The sequence below is a fragment of the Elephas maximus genome, chromosome 10 (assembly GCF_024166365.1).
Source record: "Elephas maximus indicus isolate mEleMax1 chromosome 10, mEleMax1 primary haplotype, whole genome shotgun sequence".
NCBI lineage: Eukaryota > Metazoa > Chordata > Mammalia > Proboscidea > Elephantidae > Elephas > Elephas maximus.
This window is the reverse complement of record NC_064828.1, coordinates 119,536,425-119,546,254: the sequence shown is the minus strand read 5'-3', so window position 1 is coordinate 119,546,254 and position 9,830 is coordinate 119,536,425. Positions and strand designations below refer to the sequence as shown.

The window sequence follows — 9,830 nt, the reverse complement described above, 5'->3', positions numbered from 1 at the left end:
CTGACCGGGCGGCCGCGCAGGCACCGCCAGGAGGCGCAGGAGCTGCAGCTGCGGGGTGGCGCCCTCGGACCGGGGTCTCCGAGGTCTCCCCGGGGAGGAGCAACTCCCCGGCCCCGCCCACCAGCCCGTCCCGCCCACCTATCCAGGTCCTGCCCACCACGCTCCCGTCCCCGTCAGGCCACGCCCACCACTCCCCTTCCTGGCCCGGTCCCGCCTGTCACTCCAGGGCCCCGCCCGCCACGCTCCGTCCGCCGGCCCCTCCATCACGCCACGCCCCCGTCCAGGCTGCGTCCACAGCGCGCCGCTGGTTTCGGACGGGCCGGGTCCTCACAAGTCCGGCCTGCCACCTCAAGGCCCCGCCCACCACTGGCTCTCCTGTCGTTCAGCTTGCTCGTCACTCAAAGGCCACGCCCACTTCTCCCGACACCCCGTCCCACCCCAAGGCCCCGCCCACCACTATCTGCCCAGTCAAAACCAGGCGCCGCTCCCCAGACTCCGCCCATCCCGCTAAGGTCCCCGCCCACCGCTGTCCACCCGGTCCCAATGAAGTCCCGCCCCCGGAGGCCCCGCCCCGCAGCCCGCCTCCCTCCTTCCCCCAACGCTAGCGCGTCGGCCGCTGGCTCGACTGGCCTGTGGGTCTGAGGCCCGGCGGCCGCGCTCGGGCTCGAAGGTCACGGGTTCGAGTCTTTGTGTCCCCGTCTCGGCCCCCGGCTCCGAGCGCGTCCCCGCCTCCCGGGTGTGGCCGTCTCGGCCCCGGGGCGCGCGGCGAATCTGCCGCTGCGAATCGGCGGGCGCGGCGGCGGCGGCGGCGGCGGCGCGGGAGCCTCGCGAGACTGCCGGGCGTCGGGGGCGCGCGGCGGGCCTGGCGGGCGGCCTGCGGGCGGCGGCGGCGAGCCGGGCTCCGGGGGCTGCCGGCATGACGGGCCGCGTGTGCCGCGGGTGCGGCGGCACCGACATCGAGTTTGACGCGGCGCGCGGGGACGCCGTGTGCACCGGCTGCGGCTCGGTGCTCGAGGACAACATCATCGTGTCCGAGGTGCAGTTCGTGGAGAACAGCGGCGGAGGCTCCTCGGCCGTGGGCCAGTTCGTGTCCCTGGACGGTGCGTCCCGGGCGGGCGGCGGGGCGGCTGGGCAGGGCGGCTGGGCGGCCCCCGAGGCTCCGCGGGACCCCGGACCCGGCCCGCGCGATGGCAGGCCCGACACCCCCGGGCGTCTGCGGGGCACCTGGCGCCGCGAGGGCGCAGCGGCGGCCGGAGGGGCTGCGGGGCGGGGACCCGGGGCGAGGGCCGCGGCCGGAGCGCAGGCGGAGGGGACCGGACGGAGCCGGTCCCAGCGCAGAAGTTGCGCGGACAAGGGGAGCGCGCGCCGCCGGGGGCCGTGACAGTCACGGGGACGGGAGGTGGGGACGACCCGACGGGCAGGCGCACGAGCGGTGCCATGGGCTGGTGGCTGGGAGAAGCTGAGGTACGTGCCCCCAGCGCCGGGAGTGGGACGTGGGTGCGAGGGCACCGCTGCTTTAGGTGAGGAGCCTCCTGGAGCCCGACGCCCCTTGGGCCCTTTAAACCCTATGCTTGTGTAACTCTGGCTTTACAGGAAGAGGAGAAAACTGTGGCCTGGGACACAGTGGATATGAGCCTGTGAGTTTTTTTTTTTAATTGATATACAGTAAAATCGAGTTTATTTTGGTATAGAGTTCCGTGAGTTTTAACACATTTATTTCTAGGTTCTGGTAACCACCGCAATGAGGATAAGGAAAAGTCCCGTCACCCCCACCCCAGCTCCTGCTGTCCCCTTATCGTCTCTCCCTTCTCCAAGCCCTACCCTGATCGGTTCTCCATCCTACAGTTTTGTCTTTTAAATGGAATCAGGCAGCATGCAGTCTTTTGGGATTGGTCTCTTTTACTGAGCCCGGTGCCTTTGAGAGTCACCCAGGTTGTGTGCATCAGCAGTTGGTCCTTTTTGTTTCTGAATAGTAACTTTCGCTGGTGTGAGAATCCTGGGGTGGTCTAAATGGTTAGTGCACGAGGCTGCAAACTGAAAGGCTGGAGGTTCTAGTCCAGAGGTGCCTGGGAAGAAAGGCCTGGCAATCTGTGTATACCTGTATGTAGGTATTTAACTTTACGAGAAACTGTCAAACGTTTCCAAAGTGGTTGTGGCATTTTGCATTCTCACCGGTAGCACTGTTTTTTCCACAGGGTATTGTCAATATTTTTTTGTTTTAGCCATTGTAATGTGTATAGAGGAGCCCTGGTGGTGCAGTGGTTAATAGCTATGGCTGCTAACCAAAAGGTCACCAGTTCAAATCTACCAGCCACTCCTTGGAAACCCTATGAGGCAGTTTTACTCTGTCCTGTAGGGTCACCGTGAGTCAGGATCGACTCGATGGCAACGAGTTCATGTGTATAGGAGCCTGGGTGGTGCAAGTGGTTTGCCATCAAATGCCAACCAAAAGGTTGGTGATTTCAACCCACCCAGCAGCTTCATGGAAGAAAAGGCCTGGTAATATGGTTCGGTGAAGACCAAAACCCTGTGGTGCAGTTCTCCTCTCAACACATGGGGTGGCCATGAGTCGGCCCAACTCGATGGCAGCTAACAGGAGTAGGTGTGTCAGGGGATCCCGTCATGGCTCTGGTGTACATTTCCCTAGCGGCTAGCGATGTCGGCCGTCTTTGCACGTGCTGGTTTATCGTCCCTTCGTGGTTTTGATGAGCATTGGTGGTTCAGTGGTAGAATTCTTGCCTTCCATGTGGGAGACCCGGCCAGGACACCTTATGCACAGCCAGCACCTGTCTGTCAGTGGGGATTTCGTGTTGCTAGGATGCTGAGCAGGTTTCCAGAATGGAGCGCCCAGGCTGATGTGGGCGAGGAAAAAAAGCCTGGCCGTCTGCTTCCAGAAATCAGCTAATGAAAATCCTGTGGATGACAACAGCTCGGTTCACAGCCGATGGTGGGGATGGTGTAGGACTGGGCAGCTCTTTGTTCCGTCGATGGCAGCTAACAGCCACCACCACCGCTATCCTTTTTGGTGAGATGTCTGTTCAAGTCTTTCGCCCATTTTTTAATTGTTTTTTGTTTTCTTAAGGTTGAGTTTTGAGAGTTCTTCATATATTCTAGTTACGAGTTTTTTGTTGGATATGCGGTTTGCAAATCTTAACTGTCTTTTGCAGAGCAGAAGTTTTTAATTTTCATGCAGTCCCATTTTTTTTTTCTTTTATGAATAGCGCTTTTGGTGTCACATCTAAGTAGTCTTTGCTTAAGCCCAAAGTCACAGAGATTTTCTTCTAAAAGTTTTACAGCTTTAAGTTTTACTTTTTTAGATCTATGATCCATTTTGAGTTAATATTTGTATAAGATGTGGGGTGTAGGCTGAGGTTCATTTTTGTCGTATGTTGTTGTTAGTTGGTGTCAAGTTGATTCCATCTCACAGCGACCCCATGTGTGTCGGAGTAGAGCTGCTCCATATGGATGTCCAGTTGTTCCATCATCATCTGTTGAGAAGACTAATTCTTTCTCCATTGGATTACTTTTGTTCCTTTGGTAAAAATCAACGGGCCATATTTGTGGGGGTTTACTTCGGGGCTCTCTACGCTGTTCCATTGCTCAGTGCCAATTCTTTCGTCAGTATTACGCGTCTTGTTTTCTGTACTTTATTTTAGATTTATACCCAACATTTATTTGGAGCTATTGTAAGTGATACTTTTTAAAAATTTCAATTTTCAATTATCTGCTGCTTTTTTTTAGTAGTATATAGAAATAGGTTGATTTTTGTGTGTTGATCTTATTACCCGTGACTTTGCTAAACTTATTAGTTCTTGGAGGTTTTTTTTATTTTAAAATTTTTGATCCCTTGGGAGTTTTCTGTGTAGATAGTCATGTTGTCTGTGAATAGGGACTATCTTATTTCTTCCTTTGCTTCCTTTTCTTGCCTTAGACACTCTTGCCTTGTTCCTGATCTTAGGGGGAAAGTATGCAGTCTCCTACCATTTAGTAAGAATTTTTATCATGAATGGATGTTGTGTTTTGTTAAGTGCTTTTTCTATATCAGTTGATATAATCATATGTTTTTTCTCTGGTTTCTTACTCTGGCTGATGTTCGAATGTTGAACCTGCCTTGCATTACTACTCTGGCTGATGTTCGAATGTTGAACCTGCCTTGCATTACTGAGATAAACCCACTTGGTCATGTTGCACTGTATATGTTGCTGGATTAGATTTGCTAATATTTTGTTGAGGATTTTTCTATCTATGTTCTGTGGGTTACTGGTCTGTGGTTTCCTTTTCTTGTCTTTGTCTGGTTTTGGTATCAAGTAATGCCGGCCTCATGGATTGAGTTGGGAAATGTTCCTTCCTCTTCTGTTTTCTGGAATAATGCTTAGAATTGGTGTTATTTCTTCCTTAAATGTTTGGTAGAATTCACCGGTGTAGCCATCTGGGCTAGAGATTTCTTTTTCATAAAGTTTTAAACTATGGACTCAATATCTTTAATAGTTACAGGTTATAGTCAGTGTTTTAGATTGTTTCATCCCGGGTGTGTTTTAGTAGTTTGTAGGTTTTGAGGAATTGGTCCATTTGATCTCGGCTGTTCATTTCCGTGTGTAGAGCGTCCCTGGTGTTACCCTAATGTCCCCCGCCTCCTTTTAATGCCTGCAGGGTCTGTAGTGATACCTTCTGCTCCCTTTCAGGTATCATTAACTTCTGTCTTTTTTCTTTGTCTCTCTTGCTAGAGGTGTATCGATTTTATCCATCTTTTCAAAGACCCAGCTTTGGGTATCGTTGATCCCCTCCTGCCTCGTTGTCTCTTATTCATCTTTGTCCCTTATGTGTGGTGTGCATCTGTGTCCTTCGCGGTGGCTGCCCAAGGATAAACCCCCAGTGTGGCTGTGGGAAGCCCCTTCAAGGTCTCCCCTGACTTTGCTTGATGCATGTTCGGATATTGCTAACAACAATAGACAGGTAATGGTCATGGCTGTAACTGGGCCTGTCTGTGGGATGGCTGTGTGTGAGGCACACCCGTGACATCATGTCAACCTGTGGTCCTCACTTTCCAGATTGGAGAACCGAGGTGTGGACGGATGGACACCCTCAGAGGCCTGGGTGGGAGGGCAGGCGGCCTGGGCATAGAGGTGGGGGTTGTGCTTCCTCCCAGGTGGAGTGGGGACATCGGGGAGACAAAGAGGATCCTCTGGGGAGTCACAGCGTGCTGTGAGCACACACTTGGTGCCAGGCTGCTGGTGGCATGATTTCAAGGTCCTGTCCTTGCAGGCTTATCCTGGGGGGAGACGGGGGAGGCAGCCCTAGCAGCCAGTGGGCCTGCAGGGAAGCACTGCCAGGTTGTTGGTTTGGAGCCCAGGGGGCAGCACAGGTGGCATCTGGGCACAGTGGTGTGGAGGGCAGACGTCACTGCTCCTTAGGGCAGCCCCTCTGTCTCCTAGCTGCTCCCAGATGCTCCCCTGCATCCTCCCTTCCCCCATCACAGCACTGATCACACCCCTCGTAAGTTTTGGTTACTTCTCTGTTTCCCTGGCACAAGAGTCTCCAGTTGCTGTCGGGCCGTCTCCTTCTTGTGGCGACCTGACGTGTGCAGAGTAGAACTGCCCCATAGAGTTCTCAAGGCTGTGATCTTTAGGAAGCAGACCACCAGGCCTGTCTTCCGAGGCGCCTCTGGGTGGGTTCGAACGGCCAACTTTTTGGTTAGTAGTCAGTGCTTAACCGTTAGTGCCACTAGGGGCTCCTGGCCCAAGAGCAAGTGCTCAGAAGCCCTTGGCTCATTCCCAGCCCTCCAGACCTGGCCACCTGTGGTCCAGCTCGTCCTTGAGCAGAACTCTGTCCTGAAAACTGAGCTTCTCCTTTGAGTTGCAGTTTTCTAGGCCTCACGGCAGCTGTCTTTTCTCAACTCCCCTTGAGAACAAAGCCTCCACAGGTAGTGCAGCCTTTTACTGTGGAATACATGAGTAAGTGTCTGAGGACTCTGGACCCCAGAGGGCCTGCAGCCTCGACTGTGCGCCAGTCCAGCGCAAGAAGGCCCTGTCCTCGTGGGTCCCTGGGAAGATGTCCACAGCCTGCTGAGTGCAGCAGGCAGGGTGTGTGAGTGCCAGCGTCTGGGGCTGATGCGCAGACAGGACACCTCACTGACGGGTAGGGGTGACGTGTGAGTGTGGGGCGCCAGGACCAAGTCCTTCCTCTGGGGAGTGTAGGGTGGAAATGGGTGAGGGGAAGGTGTTCCGGGCCCAGAGATTGGCTAGGGCAAAGGGGTGGCATGGCTGGCCAGCAAGGCTGGTAGGAAGAACGTGGAAGGGCGAACCCTGGGTTGGGCTCTGAGAGGCTCCTGGGGCCCCTGAGGGTGCGGGCATGTCCTGAGGGGCTTAGAGACTGCAGGGAAGCAGGGTCCCCAGCAGGGCATCAGGGTCAGCTCTGCATGACAGTGTCCTGGGCATGGGTCCGCACAGAAGGTCTCGGTGACAGCAGCCCTCCCTTGGGTCTCCCTCTGTGGGCAACGCATTGTGCTTCTGCCCATCCTCCCAGGTGCTGCCGTGGTCACTGGGACACAAGGGCCAGGGTGCCCGAGAGCATCCAAGCACTGCAGCTCCTCTCTCAGGCCTCCCCTACTGTGCTGGGAGCACTACACCCTGCCCGGGAGGCACCACAGTTTCCCTAATCAAAACATTTAATCACCACAGAACTCCAGCTGGTAAGTCCAGGTGGCCATGAGCGTTGATGTTTCCGTGACCATGTGGTGTGGTGCCTCTGATGTCCTTTGTGATGGGCGAGCCCCATCCCCACAATGGAGGTCCAGCCCCATCCCCATGAGGGAGGTCCAGCCCCATCCCCACGAGGGAGGTCCAGCCCCATCCCCACGAGGGAGATTCCCTTGAGAGAAGCTTTTGCTCCCAGCACAGGAGGGAGATGCACTGTGGTGGAGGGAGGCCCCACCCACCTGGCTGTGGCCTGGAGTGGGAGGTTCCCGGCCAGTAAGCCCTCAGAGCCAATGGGCCCTGGGGGAAAGTGCTGCCCTCTGGGAGTGTTGGCTGGGCTCTGGGAGGAGGCGCTGGCGTGAGCGGCCACCACCGTGGCATGTCCCCGTGCCTTTCTCCCGTGGCGTGCCATGCCACTGGGTGTCATGACTGAGCCCAGTCCCCAAAACCCATGCTCCCCGTGGCTCGGCTCCTGGATGGGGGTGCAGGCAGCTTCCAGGCTTTTTGCAGTTTATTCAGGATGTCCTACAACGGATCTTGCTGCTTGCATGTGGCACACTGGTTTTTGGTGACCCCTCTAGCAGGCACAGGGCCTGGCACTCCTGGAGCCCTGGGTGTGTGCGGCAATTGGACATGCCGTGGTCCTGGGAGAAGAGCTGGGTCGTGACTCTCCCTCCTGACCCCTGTGGCCCTTCCTGGTGCACACGTCTCCTATAAAGGGAATTGCGTGAATTGCAACAAGAACCCTACTTAAATAAGAGCAGAATCAACTTAAAACCAAAACCCATTGCCGTGAAGTCAACTCTGACTCGTAGTGACCCTGTAGGGCAGAGTAGAACTGCCTCATAGGACTTCCAAGGCCGTAATCTTTACAGGGACAGACTGCCACATCTTTTTCCCATGAAGCAGCTGGCTGGTGTGTTCAAACTGCTGACCTTTGGGTTAGCAGCCAAGCACTTAACTGCTGCACCACCAGGGCTCCTTAGAATCAATCCAGGGTGGTTGAAATTGTATCTCCTTGATAGGACGATCCGTGAGCAGTGGACGGTGCTGTGTGGCGGGTCTCTCCTGGAGCTATGTGCTAATCCCCCTGCTTGGACCCCCCTTTCTGGTCTTTGGGGTGTTGGGTGTTGATGGTTGTGTCTGCACTGTGCAGGCACAGGGCTGTGACACCTGTCCTTCGCATTGCTGGGTCAGTCCTTCGGTTCCTTTTGTACAGATACTCTGTCCCGGCCACCCACAGGGAGTGGCCTTGGCCTGGCTGCTGGAGCAAGTGGCCAGTTTGGACCCAAAGTCATGGACCAAATGTCTGCAGCTGCACGGTCCATGTGTTAGCTCCAACTTGCTTTCTTCTTTTAACTCTTCTTCATAACAAATAGCAAGTGTTTAGATGCAGAAGGGCGAGAGTTTCATAAGTCTGCAGCTTTTGGCCAGAGGTAATACTTTTTTTTACCATAAGCTCTTTTCTTTTATACTCCCAGTTCCCTTGTCTTCGCGTACTGAGAGTTGTAGTGCCTTTTATCCTGTCTGTGCCTGCTTTCTAGGTTTTCCTTATTGGGATCACATCCCTGTCCATGTTGGTGAGTCAAATCATTAGTGTCCATTTGGTAAACATGTTTTGAGCCCTTCCTCAGGGTGAGGTGGGCCCAGCGAGGAGCAGGAGTGTCTTCTTTGCCATGAAGTCACCAGGGAGGACAGACGAGAAGTCGAGAAGTCCGTGCTTATCACCGGGGGGACAAATGATGAGCTGAGGCCACATGCAGGGAGCTGGGGGACGAGGGGCAAGAGTCCTGAGCTGGTTCCCAGAGCAGGTGGCTGGACAGCCCCGGGAGGGGTTGGAGGAGGAGGAGAGGAGGGCAGAGGTGTGAGGGTGGGATGCCAGACAGGTCATTAGATTTGTGGAGTTCTGAGTGGAAGCCAGGTGGAGTGAGTGGAGGAGTGAGGACAGTGCATTCAGGCTTTCTGCTCTCCTATGCGGCATTCAGGCTTGCTGCTCTTCTGTGTGGCATTCAGGTTTGCGGCTCTCCTGTGCAGGCCGACACCTCCAGGTGAGCCTGATGCCTGTGAGGCCTGCGAGGCCTGCCCCACCCAGTGCCTGTGTAGGAGGCTGGCTGCCTGGAGCCCTGGCCTGTTTTACCTGCTGACCATTGGCCTTTTTCTAGTGCAGTATTACTTGAGCTATTTATCGAAAGCCCATGCCCAGTCTTGCTAAAACCACAGGTGATTTTCTTCTTTTCTAAAATTAAATGGTGGGGGAGGGGTGCTACAGACAGCGGTGACTGATGTTAGCCCCAGGTATGTGATGTGTTGTCTCCTTCAGTGCGTTTGCTAAATGTAGGAAGTGTTCAAGTGTAAACATTCTAAAGCTAAAAACCCCACCAACAACAAAAGAACGCTGACAGGCAGATGGGAAAGCACTGTGATCTAGCCCAGGGAGGCCCCGGTCGCATGTCTGTAGAATTTAAGGTAACACCTGTGTTGTTTTACGCCTGCTCACGCCCCACCCCAGCAGGGGGGCTGGCCCCTCACTCTGAGTCTTGTGCATTTATGTTTGTTCAGGACTCGGTTGCACCAACAGGTGAGTGGAGACCCTGCTTGTTCTGTGCCTGTCTCTGCTGATGGCCGCCTGGGGTGACCCAGAGGGTCCTGCTGCCCCTAGGTTCCCAGATCCCATTGCTTCTGAGCATGCATTCTGTCCACACACGTGTCCACTCCCTTTCCTTTGAGGCATTGGTGAGTCGGTCCATACTTAACTTCTTTGCTGGTTATGTGGAGACCCCTTCTCTGCAGGGGGTAGGGGTGGTGTTCAGAGCCTTGTTGTTCATTCTTCTGGAGATTATGGTTTGAGGGTGGGCTTCATACTTATGGTGAACTATCTGTGTAACCTGACTGCTTTAAAAGGGCAGTAGAGCAAAAGTAAAAGGAGCCCTGGTGGTGCAGTAGTTAAGCACTCGGCTGCTAACAGTAAGGTCAGCAGTTCGAACCCACAAGCCACTCCGTGGAAGAAAGATGTGGCGATCTGTTTCCTTAAAGACTTACATCCTTGGAAACCCTATAGGGTAGTTTCTGCTCTGTCCTGTAGGGTTGCTATAAGTCAATCAAGTTGACAGCAATGAGTTTTTGGGTTTGGTTGAGAGC

General features: G+C 54.8%; 1 protein-coding gene across 3 annotated transcripts in view; it reads left to right on the top strand.

The window, feature by feature from the left end:
• The first annotated feature begins 866 nt into the window (after nt 1-866).
• The window catches only part of BRF1 (BRF1 RNA polymerase III transcription initiation factor subunit), an 80,944-nt gene continuing 71,980 nt past the window's right edge, over nt 867-9,830 (top strand). For all 3 annotated transcript variants that reach the window (XM_049897664.1, XM_049897666.1, XM_049897665.1), the window contains exon 1: nt 867-1,100. In XM_049897664.1, coding sequence (XP_049753621.1) covers nt 917-1,100 — 184 coding nt within the window. In that variant the 5' untranslated portion in view covers nt 867-916. The remainder of the gene's footprint in view (nt 1,101-9,830) is intronic.